The sequence below is a fragment of the Saxophila tyrrhenica genome (assembly GCF_035928015.1).
Source record: "Saxophila tyrrhenica strain CCFEE 5935 chromosome Unknown scaffold_19, whole genome shotgun sequence".
Lineage (NCBI taxonomy): Eukaryota > Fungi > Ascomycota > Dothideomycetes > Mycosphaerellales > Extremaceae > Saxophila > Saxophila tyrrhenica.
Window position 1 is genome coordinate 78,814 of NW_027041751.1, and position 20,535 is coordinate 99,348.

Consider the following 20,535-nt stretch of genomic DNA (forward strand, 5'->3'; position numbering starts at 1 on the left):
CTGGTGTCTCAATGGCTCTGTTCATCATCGCTCATACTTCATTTCTGGCATCTTCACCCCGTCCGCTGCCACTTCGCCTCCTCCCCATCCACCCCGTCCACCTCCTCCGCCCTTCTCGTCCTCCCCGCCCCCTCCCCCAGCGGCTCATCCTCCTCCTCACCCCCGATCACCGCTACCCCCTCCGGCATCCTCAACTCCCCATCCTCCCCGACAAACTCATGCATATTCTCACTCGTAATCCACCCCGTCGCCCCGGGCGCCGTCTCATCAAACCCACCCTCCCCATCCTCATCCCCCTCCTCCACCGGATCAGGGTTCAACTCCTGACACTCCGAGATCGCCTTGAAAAGCTTCTGCACCGGCGTCGTCGTCGCTTCTCCATTCAGCGCCGTACTATCCTCCTCCAGCTGCACGCTCACGGAAGTAGGGATAAGCCGCAGCTGGATGAACACCATATCTTCATCGGCCGTGTTGGAGTCAGAGAGGTTGAGTCCCAGCAGCACGGCGGAGCCTTCTTGCGCGTGGATTACGATGGCGGGGTAGGGGATGCGTGCGCCGGAGGCGGTGGTGGGGGAGAAGAGGGTGAGGTGGTGGGAAGATACCCAGACGGAGATGTCTTCGATGGTGAGGTCATCTTCTGTGGTAGAGGTGGTGGTAGAGGTGGGAAGAAGGGCGGAGAGGGCGGGTTGCGATTCGAGGTCTGTCGGGGAGATTCTGAGGTTCGCGGTTGCGGGGAGGTGGAGGACGGGTTTGGCGCCGAAGAAGGAGGAGGGGGTTTGCTCTTCGTGTTCGGAGAGGGCGGTGAAGTCTGTTGCTTTGGGCGCGGTGGTGATTTTCTCGAGTTCCATGTTGGCGGGTTGTGGTGGTGTGTTTACAGAAAGCAGAAAGTTTCACATGAAAGCTCAAGATTCGGCTTGAAATATGACATCCATTTTGGCCTTAGCTCCTTATACACATCCTACACATGACGGTCACCGACCAATTCCACTACTTACAAACGAAGGCAATGTGAAGGCAGTCCTGACCGGCTTGACCGAGAAAATGCTGGGCATAGTAATATCGCATTCAAGAAACTACCACCCCCTCCCCTCCTCCCTCACACACCCCTCAATCACTCAAATCCGGATTGGCAACAAACAACCTGACCCCACTCATAGTCATCGTCCGATCATCCACGCTCCCTCTCCGCCTCAAATCATCACTCGTATGCCCCTCCTGCGGCACCGGCTTCGTGCGCTGCGGCAGCCCACCCACCCCGCCAAACTTCGCCTCCTCCGCCGCCTCATCGCCCTCTTCAAAGTACCCGCCAGCCTGCTGTCCGTACTGATTCGGCATCGGCGTCTCGTCCGCAACGTCCGTCGTGCTGTCGACCGGACTATGGCCGCTGCGAGGCGTGGAGCCGCTGCTGTATCCTCTGCCGTTGCCGGAACTGAGGTAATTGTTGTTGGGCTGGCGTCCGCTGTTGAAACTGGAGCCGCGGCTGCCGTTGCGGGAGTGGTATTGCTTCATGTATTTCGAGTCTTGCTCTTCGTCGCTGTCGTTTTCGTCGACTTCTGTGGCGCTGAGCCGTAAGGGCACGCCTGCGCCTGCTAGATTGCCTTGGCCAGTGTATTGGTTCGCTTTGGGCAGGCCATGGTGCCGTATCTTGCTGCGGATGCCAATGCTTTGAGGAGCGTTGTTGCTGCTTGAGCTGAAGCGGTGGGAGCCGCCGGCGACATCCTTCGCAGCTTGCATCTTGATAGCGCGCCGGCGGGCGAGGATCTCTGGGTTCTCGACTTGAGCGCGGTCACACCAGACGGTGGCCTTCTGCTTGCGCATGAGAGCTACGTAGGAGGTAGGCGAGGCGGAATTGGTGGAGCGCGAAGAGGTCGAACGCCTAGGTTGCGAGGCATTGGTAGGGGCGCGTTGGAGGCCGGCATTGGTCGTCGAAGCGGTCGATGAGGTGGCATTAGATAGGGTACGCCGTTCTCGTTGTGGAAGCTGCTGTGGTTGAACAGACGGGGCAGTGTACATAGTGTTGGCGGGTGATGAGGAAGAGTTGGTGGTCGTTCGCGAGTACGTTCTTTGGTCGACAGGATACTGCGCTGGCGGTTGCTGGGCTTGCGCCTGCTGGAGGTTGTTGTACGACGCTCTTGCCGGTACAGGCTTACGGTGCGGGTGTTGTAGCGATTGTGCAGGATTCATCATTGCGGTGGAGGACATTGTGCTTCAGTGCTCTTCAGATGTCTCTTCCAAGATATGCCAGCCCTCAGTGAATGTGTACCACTATATGTCGTGGAAGCAACTCCGGGCCGGCGTTCCAAGCTTATCGTCAAATTGTTTATGCTTTCCAACCCCCCTCTTACAGCTGGCCGAGAACGTTCTGCTGGATTTGGCAGCGGCAGAGTAAGCTTCAGAGCCTCACCGCAGCTATCCTTGCCGTGTCGACCTGAGATTTCTGCAATGCTCTTGAAAACGGGTGCAGAAGGAGACTGTTTCGAGCAGCAAGAGGTGTTGACGTTGTTTAAACAACAAGTCTTGCTAACTCTCAGCTAAGGCCCACAGTGCTCCAGCTGCCTCCACAGGATTGTGGATACGGCAGCGTAAGACCGTTCCTTCACGGCGCTGCACGCGAGCTCAGTGGTGCGGCGGACGCGAGGCAGATAGATAGGGTTGGGACAAGAACCAAGGCAGGTAGAGATATGCTTGTCAGAGTCTGCTGTTCAATAGGTCAGCAAGCACTCTCTCTGCCTCAAGCTCCTCTCATTGCCATTGCATATGCATCGGAACCCCGGTAGCAGCAAAGATCCCGCCGAGCTCTCCGCTCTCCGCCCCACGTGCGTTGGTACAGCATGTGCAATCCAACAGTCTCGCGATAGGGCGGACCGGGTGAGATGCGCCACCGCCGGGGTTCTGCCTTGTACACGGCCAGTCTAGACCGGAGACGACTCACCTTTGAGATTACAGCGGCGGGCTGAATGCAGCGGATAGACTGGAAGGCGTAGATTGGACGAGATAGCGGTGATGGATGGGGTGAGGTTGGATGTGAGGTGTGGTTGTCGGAGCGCAAGACTTGAAGTGAGGGGGGGTTGATGTCAATCAAAATGCAAGGAATCTCGAGAGAGATGTGCCCAGCGCTATATGAGTGGCCTGTTAACGTGGACCGTGTGCAATTCTTTTTCAATGGCTGATGTTCCGTCTTTCTCGTTCTCCTTTCGGCACGAAAAGTACAGTCTGTGGCAACTCGACGACGCTCTCTACACGCCCATCCCTCCCAACCCGAGGCAGGCCTCTCTATTCTTGTCTATCCGCAACGTCACATTCTGCAATGCGTTGACGCCAATACGAGGACAAGCCCTGATCACCTTTTTAGTCTCGCACAGACAACGATGGCGCCATGAAACCTGGCCGCTGCTCGTTATTGGTTGAGTACGCCGGCGCTCGAGCCTTTTTGCCTTGCAGCACGTGAAAGAGAATCGTCGATGCTCGCCAGAGTTGACGTTGACTTCGAGACTCCAGTCGGCGGACTTGGCTCCACAGCATGTTTCAACTCTCCAAGATCGCAAAGCACAGTCGAGAGACTGCAATGCTAGGTGTCAATATTGATGGAACCTCCAATGGTTGTACCAAGACGTCGGCAATGGCGGCTGTGCAAGACCCGAATGTACACACTGAGACCCCGCTCAAGCCTTCATGAACGGTGTGACTTCCAGATGGGAACAACACTGCTGTTCTCTTCACGATAAGACCAAGAGTAGTAGGTACATCTTCGCTAAAGATGTCGACCATGACCAGTATAACCTCAGATGTCCCGATACTCGCCTACGCAGCAGTATCCGTTGCCTTGCCCATCCTAACCTTCCTAGGCTTTTACCTATGGGTCACGCCTAACTCGCTAAAAGACAGTCGACGGCGACATCTTCCTCCCGGTCCGCGAGGTCTGCCATTCCTAGGAAACTACCTCGAATTGTCCAAGCCTGATACATTCAGATACCACGTCCAGGACTGGGCACGCCAATATGGCGAGATCTTCTACACGAAAGTGGGCGGATCAGACTACATCTGGTTGAACTCTCCCAGGCTGGTCAAGGAGTTGATGGACAAGCGGTCAGCTATATACTCTTCCCGGCCACCGACGCCGTTGGCTGGAGATGTTGCTTCAGCTGGTAGGAGGCAGCTGTTCATGGCTTATGGTCCGGCCTACCGTGTCGTCCGGAGGATAGCACACTCGCTTCTGAACATCACCATCTCAACAAGCTACCAGCCCATTCAAGACCTGGAGTCCAAACAGCTGATGTACGACCTCCTGCATGATCCGGAAAACTTTTACGACCACAATCGGAGATATTCCTCCAGCGTCGTGGTAACTGCCACCTATGGCCACAGGATTCCAAACTGGAATGCAGAGATAGTGAAGAACATCTACAGCGTCGTCAACAACTTGCAGAACTTTGCCTCGCCTGGTATGTGGATGGTCGACACCTTCCCCGAGCTGCAGATCCTGCCACAGTGGATGTTAGGCAACTGGCGCACGTTTGGTCAGAAGTGCTTCGAGCACGACTCGCCCATCTATCTCAAGCTGTGGCGGAACCTCAAGCAGGAAGTCGATCAGGATCGCGCCAATCCCTGCTTTGCGCGGGACTTCTATCTCTCGGATCCAGGGAAACAGGGCGTAGATGAGCTCCAAGCTGCGTATCAGACGGGGGGGCTTGTCGAGGCCGGGTCAGAGACGACATCTGCGTACCAGAATTCTTTCATTCTAATGATGCTGCGCAACCCTGCCGTGGCCAAGAAGGCGCAGGAAGAGATCGACCGCGTTGTAGGCTCAGAAAGGCTTCCGACTTGGGAAGACGAAAAAGACTTGCCCTATCTTCGTGCCACAATCAAAGAACTGCTACGCACAAGACCACCGAACAAGATCGGCATCCAGCACTCCACGACCGAGGACGACTGGTTCGAAGGCTACTTCATCCCCAAAGGCACAGTCGTGTTCCTGAACTGGTGGTAAGTCCTCTCCACCCACCAACACATGTCCTCTGCTGACACTTTGGTGATAGGTCAATCAACCACGACCCCACCCACTGGGACGAACCCGAGAAATTCATGCCAGAGCGCTACCTCAACCACCCTCTCCCCGCCGCCTCTTACTTGAACACCGCCGACCCCAACGACCGCGACCACTTCTCCTACGGCGCCGGTCGTCGTGTATGTCCAGGCGTGCATCTGGCGGAGAAGTCGCTTTTCCTGAACATTGCGCGGGTGCTCTGGGGCTTCGACTTGTCCAAGAAAGTCGATGAGAATGGGGTTGTGGTCGAGCCAGAAGCGGGTATGATGCCGGGCTGGATGACGATCCCGCTGCCTTTTGCGTGTGAGATTCGGGTGAGGAGTGAGGAGAAGGCGAGGTTGATCGAGGGGGCGTGGGGGGAGGTGAAGAAGGGGTTGGAGGCGGATGGGGATATTCCTGCTAGGTATTATCGATCGTAGATGGTCTTGGAATAGAGCATTTTACTTTAGTATAGGTCAACTCTTTTCGCACTGTTCCGAGCAGCCTATCATGGCACTATCACGCCTTTCGTGATATGGGGCAATGTGGTATGTCGTGGTGGCAGTGCAGAAGAGCATAGATCCGGACCGAGGAGACGAACCTACTCAGGCACGATAAGACGGCCTGCTACACTCTGAGCCGTTCTCGCAATTCATACACCTCCTAACAAGTGCATGGTGATGGAGGTTGTATTACCACGTCAAACAGTATAAGGTAAGCCAATAGGCCACCGCGCTTTGCGCTTACCAGCCCACCGGTATGTGACCTCTCCCACGCCTCTCAGAGTTTCGAATTATCGCATCATCGGAATCTTCATATTCCAAGAAGTGAGTCGTGTTCTTGCGATTTCTATAAGTCCTTAGGATACCGCACCTGTGCTAGTTCATCCGTCCACCGACCCAACCTTCAGCATACGATTCCTTGCTCCATCCATAAGCCACCTAAGCCCACGAGCCAGCCAGTCTCGATCAAATATCATCAGACGCCCGGTCTCTCACAATGTCTTACCCGACCATCGTACGGACACCAATCTACGTGTCAAACCCCGCCATTGTATCGACACCGACCATCGTGCGAACTCCAACCTATCCTGCCGCCACCGCTTCTACCACCAAATCATTCCCCCTGACGTCCCTACCAGGAGAGCTCCGCAACATGATATACCGCCAAGCACTCGTCTTCGATACCAAGACACCCTTTTCCAAGGAGGACATCTCCGAACGGACAGCGCCCCTCCGCGCATCACACAAGCTCCGAGAAGAAGCTACAAACATCTTCCTCGCCGAGAATCACTTCTTCGTCCAAGTCGACGGCACCGAGGACCCAAGCGGCGTGCTGCGGTGGGTGGAGTTGATAGGGCCGGAGCTGGCTGCTCGGATTAAGCATCTCACCCTCGTCACTTGTGAGGAGGACTACGGGGTCGATTTGCAGGCGAAGAGCCGCATCGACAGACCAACATGCAAGCTTTCCGATGCTCTCGTGAGCGCGGGCGTTCCGAAGCAGAAGATTCACCAAGAGGATCCACCGGATCTAGAGAGCAGAGTCTCGGTCCGAGCGATGGGACTCATCGACCAGCAGGTTGGTAAGGTCGAAGACGAGATGAAGCGGGATTTGGAGGAACTATCGAGGCGTCTCGACGTCCTAGAACGCAGAGCGGAGTTGCAGTCCGATTGTCGACGTATCTTGGCGCATAGTATGCGAGGAAACACGACCAGCTGATGGGCCAAGCCTTCATGCCACGAGTGAAAAGTTGGAAGCTGAGGACCATAAGAGCGGATCGCAGCGGAGAGAGTCGCTGTGCGTTAGAGACAACGGTAAAGGTGGCGACCGATGGTCCGGAGCAACGACAAGGCATCTCATAGACCTCATTATCTTTCATTCGGCTCCCTTCCTCTGCCTTCACCGTCCACCCTCCTAGGCACATCCTCCGCGGTCAAAGTATTGCCAGAAACATTGTGCCGGTACAAGAAGAATTGTACGAAGACCGCGAAGTCGAGACCAAGCGTGCCCGCACTCCCGATCAACCAGCTGAGATTGACGAGAATGTATGTTGCGTACACTGAAGATGCTTCGCCCGGCTTGCAGTTACTTTCATGCCAATGTCCGTGGCGGTGGCTGCTGCATATCGGCTCGAAGGCGAGAATGCTGCAGACGTAGGTGAGGTTTCCCACGCAAGCGAAGATGAAGAAAAGAGCGTTGAGACCTGTTCGCCATGATCAGTATAAAAGGACAGGAGACGGTGTGTGGTATCCTTTACCTTCTGTAGACTTTCGACGGTAGTTGAGCAGAATTTGAGGAATGCGCGAGCCAAGATACAGCACAGCGCAGATGTATCCAAAGATCTGACCCCAGAAGCTGAAATGCAAAGACTGCGCTTGTTCGTCTGCAGGCGTCGTGTGGTGGTGTGTCGGCGGCGGCTGGGAAGGGCTAAGATAGTAGCCTGCAACACCTGCTAGCACGACAAGCACAATGGCAGTGCTGTTGAACAAGATGGCTTGAAGCCAGGAGCGGGGCTGAGATGGCTTTAGTGGCTCGGTTTCATCTGAATCTTTGGGCTGCGGGTGCATTGGCGTTGCAGGTGATAGATGCGTGCCGTCGAGGCTCGCAAAGCGGTCTCTGAATGATGACTGTGACCGCGTCCTCGAAGCAGGATCAATCGAGCCGATAGTGGGCCTCTCTTCCACGCTGCCGTTCGTCTGGCCATTCGTGTGGCCGTTCCCAATAAGAGGCGTCCGCTCAGATGTAGGTCCATCGGCCACCTCTGCCGGCTTCTGGTCTTTGGGATCCCGAAAGGAGAAGCCTCGATAGTAGAAGCACTGCGCAATCAACACAATGTCGGCAAACGTGTAGTAGATGGCAAGGATGATCATGGTTGGCAGGACCTTTTGCAGAACGGCGCCAATGATATTGAAGAAGTCCCCTATAAAGTTTAGGTGAAAGACGTCAGCGTGTTTTCCTTCCATGGGTGAAACAGGGGCAGTGTCGGCTACTATGTCTTCGACGAAGACGAAGTGTGCGCAAGCTGAGATGCCCTCGAGAGGTCGTTTCGGCTCGCCAACCCCCAGCACACTCCACGTGTAAGACATAGCAGCGACATGTCCCACGTAAATTTACTTACCTAGTAACCAGATGACCAGGAACTCCATTGACAGCCCCTCTGCTGAGCTACGTCGGAAGTTCTCAATGATCTGAGGGCTGAAGACGACCACCCAGCAGGCGATGGAGATGCTACCACATATTCCGCTGATTGCCTCGATGTCGAAGTCATACCCGCTTGAGGGGGGAAACATGGCAGCGGATGTTGGCCACTGTTCGACCACTCTTATCCAAGTTTGTATTGGGTTCGCAGCGCAGGTGGTTCTCTGACACGGAATGGACGGTCGTCGACGGGAGTGAATAGCAGGAACGGTGATGAGATGACTCCGCTCGCAAAGGGAGAATTTGCTGTGGCTGGCTCCGGAAATTACGTACTTCAGATGCAGCTTCAATTAGGTTTAAGTTTGCGGAGGCGGGAGCTAACAGTAGCGCCCGGCGCAGGTTCAGAAAATCTATAACTCGTCCTCTGCCGGACGACAGGTTGACCACAAATACCAACGACGGACAAGATGCCTTTACTCGGAGCGCCATCCTTTACCGTGGACGATATCGACGACCTGCTGTACTTGACTCGTGTGAATGAGGCGAGCGAGCTGGATCAGACTATCTCAGAATTGACGAAAAAATACAATTGCTCAGTGGCGGATGTCATCACTTCAGGCATCGATCCGGACTCGGGAAATACAGTGCTGCACTTTGCCTCTGCGAATGGGTTTGTGGACCTTGTCAAGACGTTCACAAGCCAGCTTGCTTCAACTCCCAACACCGACGGCGCTAGCGTGGACAGATCATCGGACTCCGGCCATCGCTCGAAGTTCGTCAACGAATCGAATAGCGAAGGTAACACAGCACTCCACTGGGCGGCTTACAACGGGCAGCTGAATATCGTGAAAGCACTCCTGGAAGCTGGAGCGGATATGTGGATCAAGAACAATGCCGGCCACTTAGCCATGTTTGAGGCAGAGAGGGCTGAGAAGAACGATGTCGTCCAGCACCTTCTGCAAGCCGGGGGGAATCAGGTGGAACGAGCTGGCGTCGAGGGTCAGCCGTCGGAAGCAGACATCGCAGACGTGGATGAGGATGACGACGAGGTTGTCGTCGCAAGCAGCAGCGGAACGACTCAGCAGGATCGGTCGATGGAAGGTGTATGAACGGCATCGTTGACGGAGAGGCCGACATAGAACGAATCAACGATACAACGATACAACGACTCTGATGGCGAATGTAGATGTTCAGGCGTTCGAAGAACCGCCCTCGACATGGAGGAAGCTTCTTTGGTGGCTTGCCTGCGTCTCAACCGTCATCATATCGAGGACCTGAGCTCTTGAAAAGAAGATGGAGCGATAGCGCTGCGCCGAACCATGAGGACCCTCTTCACATTTGCATGCTAATGGAGGCTTTGGTTGACCGTGGAGGGAAGGACGAAGGGTACGACTGATTTGGTGCACGCTGTAGAAAATGTATAGCATTTATGCTACCGGAAGTCAGACCGCTCAAACAAAATTCTATACGCGCTGCTCTGCGCATCGCTATCATGATATCATGCTTCTGACTATCTCTAACGTAACAAACGCCATCCGATGCCTGATACAGTCTGCCCCAACTTCCCATGTCTGGCTTCCCAAACGCCTAATATCTTGTCAACGACAAACAAAAAACACGAAGCTCCCCCATTGTGTACACCCAAGACCCAACTATACACCCAGACCCCATACCGCAATCTCAGTCTCAGTCCCAATCTCAGCAAGTCAAGCCAGGTATACAAGCAACTGCGCTCGCGCAAACACCCAGAGCATTCACCACGCCATTGCAAGCAGCCGTTGCCGAGCTACTCGTCCTCGTAGAAGACGATGATGAAGCCGACGTAGAAGATCGCATACTTGTCGACAGGCTTGACAAGGTCACTGTGGTGGTCACCGCTACCTGCGTGATGGTGTTCGTGCTCGTGCAACTCAGCACACCACCAAGCTCCGTGGAGCATGAAGATGTCAGTACAGTGATGCTGATGCTCCGGACACTGGAGATTGTGACGCCGCCGGGACAGGTCACTAGACCTCCAAGGCCGGTGGAGCAGGATGTCACCGTCGTGATGCTCTGTATCGTAGTCGTCGAAACACTCGGCGCCGTCGGCGTCGGCGACGACAGGGCTGACGCTGGCGTGGATGCGCCTCCTAACCCTCCTAAGCCGCCCAGCGCACCGCTCAATCCAGCGCCCACGGTCGCTCCCACACCTGCTCCAAGTGTGCCTGAGACGCCGATGCCGATGCCACTGGACCCTATGCTGACGCCGATACCGAGACTGGCATCCAGAGATAGTGAGACGCTGGCAGCGGCTGAGATTTGCACGTCGAGGATAGTACTGCTGGATGGGCCGTTGAGACCAATGCCACCGCTGACTCCTGCGCCGACGCCATCGGTCACGGTAGCAATGATGCAGCCGTTCAGGATGTTGCCACCGTTGGCGCAAGAGATTGCGGCAGGGCTGCTTATTGTGGTACCTGTGACGCCGGCCACAGCTGAAGACACCCCGCTGGTGGTGAGAGAGTCGATGGAAGCTGTGGCACTGATGGCTGCAAATCCAGTAGGCACTGATGCTGAAATAGATGGCGTAGTGATAGGCGGGCTGCCAGTCATGGCCGGCAGGGAGGCCGAATTAGAGTCACTTAGCATGGAGCCAGCATTGCTGACGTCCGCAAGGCTGGAGGCACTGGTCGGCAATGGTCCCGTTGTCGAAGCTGCGGGAATAGTCGCTGGGTTCGTAGGAAGAGCAGTTGATGGATACGAGTTGGATTGAGCTCCAACTACGGCCCGGCCAGCATAGTTGGACAGCCGGACTGCAGCCACGTAATGTGATGGACCGGGCATAGTGCTCTCGCCGACACTGTTCTTGAGGTAGCACATTCCAGGCCCTTTCCCATCAAGCATGCCCACGTAGGTAAAGGCAGTGCAGTACTGAGCTCCGTCGCTTGTGCTGCTCTGGTCGCAATGTAGGAAGCAGTCGTTGAAGTTGTTTGCAGCAAATCGGGAGCTGTAGAAGTTGCCAGTGGTGTCGTTGCTACAGCTGAGAACGTACTCATAGCCGTTCTCGTTGATGACTTCGCCGTCGTTATCCGCGCATGAATAAGCCGGCGTGGTTTGCGTCGGAGCGGCAGATGTGGGAACGGTCGCAGACGAAAGGATTGTTACTGTAGAGGCAAGGCTCAGTGGGATACCAGTCGGGCGCGAGACAGACGATGAGCTGAGACTCGCTCCCTAGTGAGCAGCAAACGTTAGCACTGTATATGCAGCCAGACATGGATCAAGAACTTACCGGGGTCGGAGAAGCGTTTGGATCAATGCCCATAGACGGTAAGCCAGATAGCGAACTCGGGAATGGAAGAAGCGTGCTTCCAGATGGTGACGACAGTGCAGTGTCCACGCTCGTCGAAGGCAAAGACACCGAGATCGAGGGCTCACTACCGGATACTGATGGTGTAGTGGCGGTGAGGCCAGTGTTGACACTTGGGACTGACGCTGACGCTGATGTCGTTGGCAGACTTAAGCTCAGGTCGGTGTTCAAACTTCCAGAGGCAGACGGTAATGTGACCGACGCGGACGGTCCAGAAGTGGTAACTGACGGCAGGCTGACTGAGACTCCGGTATCCGTGTCGAGACTTACTGATGGCAGGGAGACCGAAGTAGACAGAACAGTGACCGAATTGCCAATGCTCAAGCTGGAACTTGAGAGTGTTAGAGAGCTGAGGGAAACGGTCGGTATCGAACCGCTTGGTAAAGATGTTGACAACGAGTCGGCGCTGATAGTCGGTCCTCTCGTCGGCAATGTGACCGACACAGACGTGGAGCTCAAGCCAGGCAGCGTTGTCGTCGGCATCGAGTTCGTAATGATCGACAGCTCCCTTCTTGACATCGAATAGCTCGGCACAACCGCAGGCGTGCTAGTCGCCCTGTCCGTAGAGCCTTCTGCCAGTCCACTCAAGACCAACCGTTTCGAAAGGAGAACTAAGCTCGTGATGCCCGGTTGAGAAGTACCATCGTTCGAACCAGGATCACTGAAGAACGTACAGCTGCTGTCCATGTAAGTAGCTCCCGTGCAGTCGCTCATGGTCGAACACTGCATAGCACAGTCCGCAAGATCCTGACCTCCGTCGCTGCTGGTGATGTTGTTGCTGGACGGGAAGAAAGTGTTGCACTGTACTTGGTACATGTATCCAGTGGCATCAATGAAGGATACGCCATCAGCGTTCGGGCAAGAGAGATCTGCTGATGCCGCAGAGTCGTAGGTCAGATCGGCCACAGGCTGGTCGACCGTTGACTTGTAGAAGCACAATCTGGTTCCATGTTGCCAGGAGATGGCGGTGCATCCTGGCACAGCACCGCAAGACTCCACACAGCTTTCGAGGTCCGGCTCAGGGGCACTTGATAGGTCGTTGCCAAGCTGGTTGACGCCGCACTCGATCTTGTAGACTTTGCCACTGGAAGATACGTAGCCCAGCCCATTGTCGACTGGGCAGGAGAAGATTGGTATCGCGGTGGCTGTTGGAACCGGGAGGCTCAGACTTGGGCTTGTCAGCGAGAGACCTGGCGAAGTTGAGCTCGGAACCGATAGGCTTGGTGTCGACAAGCTAAGGCTTGATACGGAGATAGTTGGCGAGGGTAAAGTAAGGCTCGGTATCGAGACGGTTGGACTCAAAAGGCTGATGCTCGGCAGAGATGTACTTGGTGTCGACAAACTCAGGCTGGGGGCCGACAAGCTCGGACTCGACAGCGAGACACTCGGTACCGACAGGCTTGCACTAAAGCTCAGGCTGCTGATACTCACAGTGGTCAACGTCAGACCAGACAGTGACAGGCTGTTGGTCGGGCTGGACAAGCTCAAGCTCGGACTCGAGACGCTCAGGCTAAGACCCGACAAGCTTGATACCGAAGCAGTCGGTACTGATAAGCTGACGCCGAGTGTAGATATGCTTGCGCTGGGTGCCGACAAGCCGCCACTCGATAGACTCAGCGAGGCTGATATGGACGGTAGACCACCTGTACTGAAGGTTACAGGCTGGACTGTAGGGATCGAGGTCCATGTGCCGCTGTAGTCTGGCGGGAAGACGGTGACCCTTGAGGCTCAATGTCAGACATGTTGAGCGTTGAAGGAGGTGAAGAGGTACTCACGTGGCTGTATCTGGGCATGAAAACGGCTGTACTGTTGCAGCAATACCAGCACCGAACGTCCCAGTGCCTGACGCTGCAAAGTATGTCTGGGCTGCAGTCTGCACCGCCGTCTGCACGCCAACCTGCTGTGCCCTCGCTCTCCCATCATGAACAACAAACAACAAGGGAAAAATAAGCAAGCCTAGGGGCCTCATGGCTGATGAATGAACAGTTGGCCGAACGACGGGATGCCAATATCAGACACGGCAAGCAGGAACGTGAAAAGCTCCGGTAGAGACAGACAGAGAATGAGGGAGGAGTGAGCAACGCTTCGCAAGCGTTTCCCTCGCAACGAGAGCATTATGAACAGACAGTCTTTTGATTTTGTTGTTGTGTTCAGAGAGATGATGGCATGGAAAGGGGACCAACGCTGAGTAGGCTTGCTCCTGCGCCTGAGTAATCTGCTGTGCAGGCTGTCCGGGTTCCAGCCTAGGACTGGACGCCGCCCCAGTGTCCATCAACATTGTGTGGCACATCAGTCGATCGTAGGCATGTGCTTGTTTTGACGAGAACATATCAAAACAATCATCTGCGTATGTCCTTCGGTTCGGCTTCGGCATGCATCGAGCATCGGCTACATATCAGCAAGTCCCGTAGATCACAACTCCGAATGTGCCGGAATGCTCCAGATCGAGTGCGACCACGGCCAACAGAGTCGAGGATTAAATGCTGATGGTGCTAATGGATGTATACCGAGAATCCATCGACAGAACCTGAACTTGTTCAGGAGGCGGTGGTCCAGGGAAAATACTCGCCAGCACGCCCGTCATTGTGTGCTCTCAATATGATCTCTGCCTTCAATATGTTCAGTCTTGCGTATAGATCGGCATGCCGTGCTTTTCGGACCGCTTGGGCTTCTTCGCGGCCTTGCTGACGTTGCATACACATTCCGAAGCCGGTCCAGACTATGCCGAACCGGGTTTGCGCTCGGCATGAGCCTAGATGAACATGCCGATGAGGAATGTACTCCTGGCATTCTGTTGTGGCGAAGCTGTAACACTAGATGCCCGGCCTTCGCAGTAGTATGTCCAGGTCCTTTTGCGCAACAGCAGTAAAGAGGACGGTCCGAGCGGCTAATGCGAATCTCCGCCTTGTAGTCGCACCATTCGACTTTTGGCAACGTCCAGCGACGCAGCCAGGTCATACCGTCTCCAGCTTATGTGTGACCGGATGCTGAAGTTTTCATCCTGCCGTAACGTTGATGTTGTCCACCAACCCCCTCACAATCCCGGCAAACACCGGGCAAAGCGAGCACCTGGCATACTTCTCCACCAGTAGTCCCTCGTCTCCAACCTCACTCTTCTCGCCATTCTGATGCATATCCTGCCCATCAACGACAGTCCCCTCAGGATAGACCGGCGCCTTTCCTTCCTCAATAAGCCGTATAAACATCGGATCAATCGGCACACTCCCCAAGAAAGGCACCTCAAACTCCGTCGCCATAGCCTTCCCACCTCCCTTCGAGAAGACATCCGTACACTCTGCGCAGTTCGGACACACGAACCCGGCCATATTCTCTATCACGCCGAGGACGTGGACGGAAGTCTTCCGGCAGAAATTTATCTCCTTCTTGACGTCGCTCACACTGATCGCTTGCGGGGTCGTTACGATGACAGCGCCGGCGAGTTGCTCAGGCGTAGCTGATTTAAGCAGCGTCTCGACCAGCGAAATGTGCTCGTCGCTCGTGCCGGGCGGAGTGTCGATTAAGAGGTAATCCAGCGGACCCCAGTGGACGTCTGAGAGGAATTGCCGCACCATGGCCGTTTTCTTCGGGCCGCGCCAGACGACGGCGTCGCCTCTGTTTGCTAGAAGGAAGCCGAGGGACATGCAGTAGAGTGCTCCGTGGCCGCTTTGGCTGTTCTTCTCTTGTCCGTTTTCATGATGCCCATTCGTCTTGTCTGATGCTTCTTGCCCATCATGCACCTGCACAGGTAGCCATCCCCCAGGCGCTTGGCGCACCTTTGCGCTTTCGATGCCGAAGAAGCGCGGTATCGAAGGTCCGGTAAGATCGATGTCGAGTACGCCCACGTTGTGTCCTTGGAGGGAGAGCGCGAGCGCGAGTTGTGTGGTGACGCTGGATTTCCCAACGCCACCTTTTCCTGATAGCACCAGCGCGATGTGCTTGATGTCTTGGAGCGACATACTGTGCGATGATTGTAGCAAGGGCGAGAGATGGCAGAGAGTTGCGAAAGAGATCCTCACTTGCTTAACAATCACATGTCACGCTAGTGTGTCTTGGCGTACGTTACGTTCGCTCGCAAGTTAATCGGGATCACAGGATCATAGGTATTACTGCAACTGCGAGGAACTCGACTTCAGTGGTTGTTGACATGGGACGTTATTCGCAATGAAGTGCATAACGGGCACCCGGGTTCTGTACCATGTCACAACACTTCCACAAACCATATTCACTACGCGCATGTACATGAGGTTATTCACCTCCACTAGGACTGATAAATAAATGTTGCGATGCGTTGATCGATTACCGATATCTACACATGTTGAGGCTTGACGTGGTAAGCCTGTGGTCTTGCGTGCTCCCACTCCGTGATCCTGCCCATCTCCAATCCAGTGCCCGCTCAAACGCTGCAAAGCTCAATATCCCATGCTAATATTACAATGATATGTGATCAGATGCTATCACGACGACGTCGAGCTGACAGATCCATTGCTGGTCTCGGACGACAACGAGACCCCACCCATCGAGCCGTTCTTCGATCGTCGTCGTTCGGACGCGTTGGCCATCTCGAACTGTTGCTTGGTGTGTTGGTGCATAATTCTAGAATGATGTTAGCAACGCTCAACTAATAGGTGTAATATGGATGACGGACTTTTGGTATGCATCCATGGCTTTATCAGGCTGCGAAAGGTCGAACTGGCGGGAGAACGTCTCGGCGGCCTCGATGGGCTCAGCGAAGTCGCTGCCGCGCTGGTAGACGAGTTGTGCTTCTGCGGAAGACATTGTGATGTTGTTGATGCTTGCTAGGCAAATGTGTATAGGTCGAAAGCTATGTGTGCTTGAAGTGAAGTGTCGTGGTGGTAGTCGTCGAGGTCGTGTGATCTAGAACAAAAACACGTCGTGCGGCACTGCTGGAGTCTATATTGGCTGCCATCCACACCCAGCACCAGTTCTCTCATCATCCCAGGCTACTTTTAGCGGGGACCCTGCGTCACACCTCCAACGCCGAATGATGTCGCCAGCCGCCTTTGAGCAATGAGAGCCGCAGGGTCCGCCGCTAGCGAGTTCGCCTCCCAGGTCAACGCTGCCGATTCGATAAGGGCACGGTCGCAAAAGCTGATCACAGGCGGCGACGATAGGCTCGATGACAAGGCGTGTGGAGCCGGCCGCTGTTATCGAGGCGGGAGGCGTGCAGGAACAGGTGCGGGAAGGAATGTTTTCTCGGCGCTGATGATGTCGTTGGACCCTGAATGCGGGGATGCGCCGTCATCTGCAGGGTTCTTGCCAGGGTGATCTGCGCCCACAATTCAACGTTGCGTTGCTGGAGCTGATGAAGTTGTTGGATGATGGACTTGGTGGGCTACACACTTGCGCAAGTCGTGCTGCTTGCGTTGACTTCACTTTTTCCCGCCACAAAGATCTCTAGTGGCCGTCGCACGGTCGCACACGGTCTTAAACCATACCTAATGAAGGAAAGGAGCAGAGCCGCATGCGGGCGACTTCATCCCATCTCCAAGGCCCACAAGTTCTGACGCGCTTCCGGACAACGTTCGCTTGCTGCCGAGAACCCAAATCGAGTGTCGAGCTGACATCGGGGGAGAGGTCATCCCATCGACGATAATCTGCTCGATGTTGAGGTACATGGTGGTCACGGTGGTGGCGTTCCTCGATTGATCGCAGCAGCGCGATGTATTGCCTGCACACCTGCTCATCCTGCCTCACCTGCTTGCCTAACCCTGCTTTCGAGTGACCTCCCCATGACACCGCTGTGCCGTTGTGATGTTGAACGAACACCACCCCCCGTGCGAACAATCGTCATTGGAGGAGCTCGTGCGAGACCGTCGGACGGTTCTGCTGCTGGTCGCGCTTGGTCCGGACAAGACTCCGTAATGCGCAACCCTCCACGATGTTCGTGAGGTGACCCCCGGTGACCACGGTGACAGCTCCGCGCTCAAGACGTTGTATCGTGACGCATCTGAGGCGGCCGCGGCGACCACTTGCTGTTGGCGAAGAACTCAAGTCAAGCAAACTCGAGGCAGGGCTTGCGATCTTCAGGGCTATACGTCAACAATCTGCCCTCGCGTGATTACCATGGCCGCATCCGCCTGAGTTCAGAGCCCTCGGCTTTGAGTTTGCTTTTCGCCTTCTTCACAATCTCAAGTATGTCACTCTCCACAACATCAATCGGTCTCCCAGCATCAACAACAGTGATGTCCTCCCGCTCGTCGTCGTGCTTCCTCATCTCGCCGTAAAGCTGCCTGACTCGATTCTGAAGGTCCTGCTTCTCGTACCTCTCAGTACCAAAGCCACCTCGTTTGGCGGCCTCTTCACTAGAAAGGTCCAAGAAGAGGCATAGATCAGGTCGCGGTAGTCCAACTTCAGGCTGCCGACACCACTCCAGACTCATGCTTGGGACTTGCTTCGCTGCCGAGTACACGGCGCCTGAATAGGAATACCTATCGATGACCACTGTTGTGCCTGCGTTGATGTGGTCTTCGATGGTCTTCGCGGCTTCCCACCGGTTGGCGGAGAATAGTAGATGTATCACATGGTCATCTTGGTTTGTTTGGCCAGTCAGGTAGTTGTTGATCATCTGGCCGATTGGTGTAATTCTGTTTGGAAACCTCATATGTTCGACAGATTCGCCTTCTTTTCGTAATGTCTCAGCTAGCCGTTCGCATTGAGTCGATTTCCCAGATCTATCGAGACCTTCAAACACGACGAGCATGCCTCTTTTACCTGCCATCTTGATGAGTCTGGTTTGATCGACGGAAGATGGTGCTGTCAATGTTATTTAGAGAAGGAAAGAGCAACCCCAACCCTAACCCTTCACGGCAGGCACGAACAAGGCATCGATTTGAGCCTCATCCATCTGCCGAACCGATAATGCCCACCACGACGCATCCAGATCCATCGATAAGGATGCGCAATTCAACATTGACCTCATCAACCACCCGGGACCTCTCTCTCACCTCCAAAGACCATGGATAGACTCACCGACAAGATTGCGGCCCTGCCGCCCGACAGCAACTACTTCTCCCTCGAGTTCTTCCCGCCCAAGACCCAGCAGGGCTTCGCAAACCTGCAAGCGCGTCTCTCGCGCATGTCACAGGCGCTTCGACCGTTGTTTGTCAATGTCACATGGGGCGCTGGTGGGAGCACGTCGGCGAAGAGTCTGGCGCTGGCGGAGCTGACGCAGCGGTCGCTGGGGTTGACGACATGTCTGCATTTGACGTGTACGAATATGAGTCGGAAGTTGGTGGATGAGGCACTGGAGCAGGCGAAGGTGTTGGGGGTGAGGAATATTCTGGCTTTGAGAGGCGATCCTCCAAGGAGCGAGGAGTATCGGGATGATAGCAATCCGAATGCTGAGGAGGATGATAGCAATAAGGATTTCACATGGGCGGTGGATCTGGTGCAGTACATCAGGAAGCAGTATGGGGACTATTTCTGCATTGGAGTGGCTGGCTATCCGGAAGGACATTCGGATCAATCTCATCCAGAGCACCAGTCTGTGGAGCACGATTTGCCGTACCTGGTGGAGAAGACGAAGGCTGGCGCGGACTTTATCATGACACAGCTGTTCTACGACGTGCAGGCGTATCAGAAGTATGAGAGGCAGTTGAGGGAGCACGAAAGTGGTCTGTTCAAGACGATCCCTATCATTCCAGGCTTGATGCCGGTACAAAGCTACCAGATTCTACGCCGCACCACGAAGCTCAGCCATTCGTCATTACCGCCAGAGCTGCTGAAGAGGTTTGAAGCGGTGAAGGGCGACGATGAAGCTGTCAAGCGTGTTGGCGTTGACGTGATTAGCGAGATCGTGCAGGCGATGAAGGACATGCCAGGCCAAGGTCCCAGAGGGTTCCACTTCTACACCCTGAATCTAGAGAAAGTCGTTACTCAAATCCTGGAACGAAGCGACCTGATTCCACCAAGCACACCTATGGTTGCCGCCAATGGACGAAATGGCAACGTGGAAGAAGCCATCGCCGAACACGAGTCCGACGGCTTTCTAATAGTGGAAGATGGCAAGAAGACACGCCATCGCCGCCAGTCATCCATGGCAAACTCCCAGCCTCGTAACCGCCTCGTCGTGAGCAGAGAGCGCGCCTCCAGCACCAGCAGCAACCGGACCGCAGCACTGCAAGCACGTGAAGACGAAGCCGGGGTGCCGATGGAAGAGATCAACAGCCGTGCAAACACCCTAGCCATCTCCGAAGGACAAGGCGAAATGGGCCGCGAAGCGACCTGGGACGACTTCCCGAACGGACGCTGGGGCGACGCTCGCTCACCAGCGTACGGCGAGATTGACGGGTACGGCGTGAGTTTGCACGTCAGCACGCCTGAAGCGATGAGGTTATGGGGCCGACCGACGTCTGTCGAAGACATTTCGAATGTGTTCCGACGACATCTGGAAGGCGAAATCAACGCTATGCCATGGTCCGAAGATGCGCTCCAGCCGGAAACCTTGACTATCAAGGAGCAGCTACTCGGCATGATCGAGAAGGGCTGGTGGACCGTTGCCTCTCAACCTGCCGTCAACGGCTTGCGAAGTTCAGATCCAGTATTCGGCTGGGGTCCAAAGAACGGCTTCGTCTTCCAAAAACCATTCGTCGAGTTCTTCCTCTCCTCCTCAGATTGGAAGAAACTCCGCGCCGAGCTCGACCAGGACGACGAAGTGACATATTTCGCCGACAATGCCGCGGGCGACTTCGTCAGCTCCGACGCCGAGTCCGTCAACCCCGTCACATGGGGGACTTTTGCCGGCAAGGAGATCATCACGCCCACGATCATTGAGAAAGTGAGCTTCAGGGCGTGGTGCGAGGAGGCGTTTGGGATTTTGGCGGAGTGGCAGAAAGTGCATAAGCCTGGGTCGGAGAGCAGTAAGTTGCTGGAGAGGATTAGGAAGGACTATTATCTGGTCAATATCATCAGCCATGCGTTTGTGGAGAAGGGCGCGCTGTGGGATAAGCTGCTGGGTGGTCATTGATGATTTGGGTTGGGTCTGCAGCGTTCAAGCGTTTCGGCATAG

General features: G+C 55.1%; 11 protein-coding genes across 11 annotated transcripts; 4 read left to right on the top strand and 7 right to left on the bottom strand.

Moving 5' to 3' along the window:
* Positions 1-53: 53 nt before the first annotated feature.
* On the bottom strand, positions 54-848 carry LTR77_009695 (uncharacterized protein; the record flags this gene model as incomplete). Its single annotated transcript, XM_064806921.1, has 1 exon — positions 54-848. One exon carries the CDS (start codon positions 846-848, stop codon positions 54-56), a length of 795 nt encoding a protein of 264 aa, XP_064654737.1.
* A 259-nt stretch (positions 849-1,107) lies between these two features.
* LTR77_009696 (uncharacterized protein) lies at positions 1,108-2,202 on the bottom strand (the record flags this gene model as incomplete). Its single annotated transcript, XM_064806922.1, has 1 exon — positions 1,108-2,202. One exon carries the CDS (start codon positions 2,200-2,202, stop codon positions 1,108-1,110), a length of 1,095 nt encoding a protein of 364 aa, XP_064654738.1.
* Positions 2,203-3,757: 1,555 nt separating this feature from the next.
* On the top strand, positions 3,758-5,463 carry LTR77_009697 (uncharacterized protein; the record flags this gene model as incomplete). The annotated part of the gene is made up of 2 exons (XM_064806923.1): positions 3,758-4,983; positions 5,037-5,463. 2 exons carry the CDS (start codon positions 3,758-3,760, stop codon positions 5,461-5,463), a joined length of 1,653 nt encoding a protein of 550 aa, XP_064654739.1.
* A 559-nt stretch (positions 5,464-6,022) lies between these two features.
* LTR77_009698 (uncharacterized protein) lies at positions 6,023-6,742 on the top strand (the record flags this gene model as incomplete). The annotated part of the gene is made up of 1 exon (XM_064806924.1): positions 6,023-6,742. One exon carries the CDS (start codon positions 6,023-6,025, stop codon positions 6,740-6,742), a length of 720 nt encoding a protein of 239 aa, XP_064654740.1.
* Positions 6,743-6,891: 149 nt separating this feature from the next.
* LTR77_009699 (uncharacterized protein) lies at positions 6,892-8,313 on the bottom strand (the record flags this gene model as incomplete). The annotated part of the gene is made up of 3 exons (XM_064806925.1): positions 6,892-7,226; positions 7,281-7,943; positions 8,142-8,313. 3 exons carry the CDS (start codon positions 8,311-8,313, stop codon positions 6,892-6,894), a joined length of 1,170 nt encoding a protein of 389 aa, XP_064654741.1.
* A 315-nt stretch (positions 8,314-8,628) lies between these two features.
* YAR1 (ankyrin repeat-containing protein) lies at positions 8,629-9,270 on the top strand (the record flags this gene model as incomplete). The annotated part of the gene is made up of 1 exon (XM_064806926.1): positions 8,629-9,270. The coding sequence occupies one exon, from the start codon at positions 8,629-8,631 to the stop codon at positions 9,268-9,270; it is 642 nt and encodes a 213-aa protein (XP_064654742.1).
* A 677-nt stretch (positions 9,271-9,947) lies between these two features.
* On the bottom strand, positions 9,948-12,616 carry LTR77_009701 (uncharacterized protein; the record flags this gene model as incomplete). The annotated part of the gene is given in 4 exon segments (XM_064806927.1): positions 9,948-10,042; positions 10,081-11,371; positions 11,430-12,591; positions 12,603-12,616. 4 exon segments carry the CDS (start codon positions 12,614-12,616, stop codon positions 9,948-9,950), a joined length of 2,562 nt encoding a protein of 853 aa, XP_064654743.1.
* Positions 12,617-14,503: 1,887 nt separating this feature from the next.
* On the bottom strand, positions 14,504-15,463 carry CFD1 (cytosolic Fe-S cluster assembly factor cfd1; the record flags this gene model as incomplete). The annotated part of the gene is made up of 1 exon (XM_064806928.1): positions 14,504-15,463. The coding sequence occupies one exon, from the start codon at positions 15,461-15,463 to the stop codon at positions 14,504-14,506; it is 960 nt and encodes a 319-aa protein (XP_064654744.1).
* A 498-nt stretch (positions 15,464-15,961) lies between these two features.
* Positions 15,962-16,283, bottom strand: LTR77_009703 (uncharacterized protein; the record flags this gene model as incomplete). Its single annotated transcript, XM_064806929.1, has 2 exons — positions 15,962-16,100; positions 16,153-16,283. The coding sequence occupies 2 exons, from the start codon at positions 16,281-16,283 to the stop codon at positions 15,962-15,964; spliced, it is 270 nt and encodes an 89-aa protein (XP_064654745.1).
* A 1,303-nt stretch (positions 16,284-17,586) lies between these two features.
* Positions 17,587-18,414, bottom strand: CDC8 (Thymidylate kinase; the record flags this gene model as incomplete). Its single annotated transcript, XM_064806930.1, has 2 exons — positions 17,587-18,281; positions 18,327-18,414. 2 exons carry the CDS (start codon positions 18,412-18,414, stop codon positions 17,587-17,589), a joined length of 783 nt encoding a protein of 260 aa, XP_064654746.1.
* Positions 18,415-18,483: 69 nt separating this feature from the next.
* MET12 (methylenetetrahydrofolate reductase 1) lies at positions 18,484-20,493 on the top strand (the record flags this gene model as incomplete). The annotated part of the gene is made up of 2 exons (XM_064806931.1): positions 18,484-19,141; positions 19,172-20,493. 2 exons carry the CDS (start codon positions 18,484-18,486, stop codon positions 20,491-20,493), a joined length of 1,980 nt encoding a protein of 659 aa, XP_064654747.1.
* Positions 20,494-20,535: the final 42 nt, after the last annotated feature.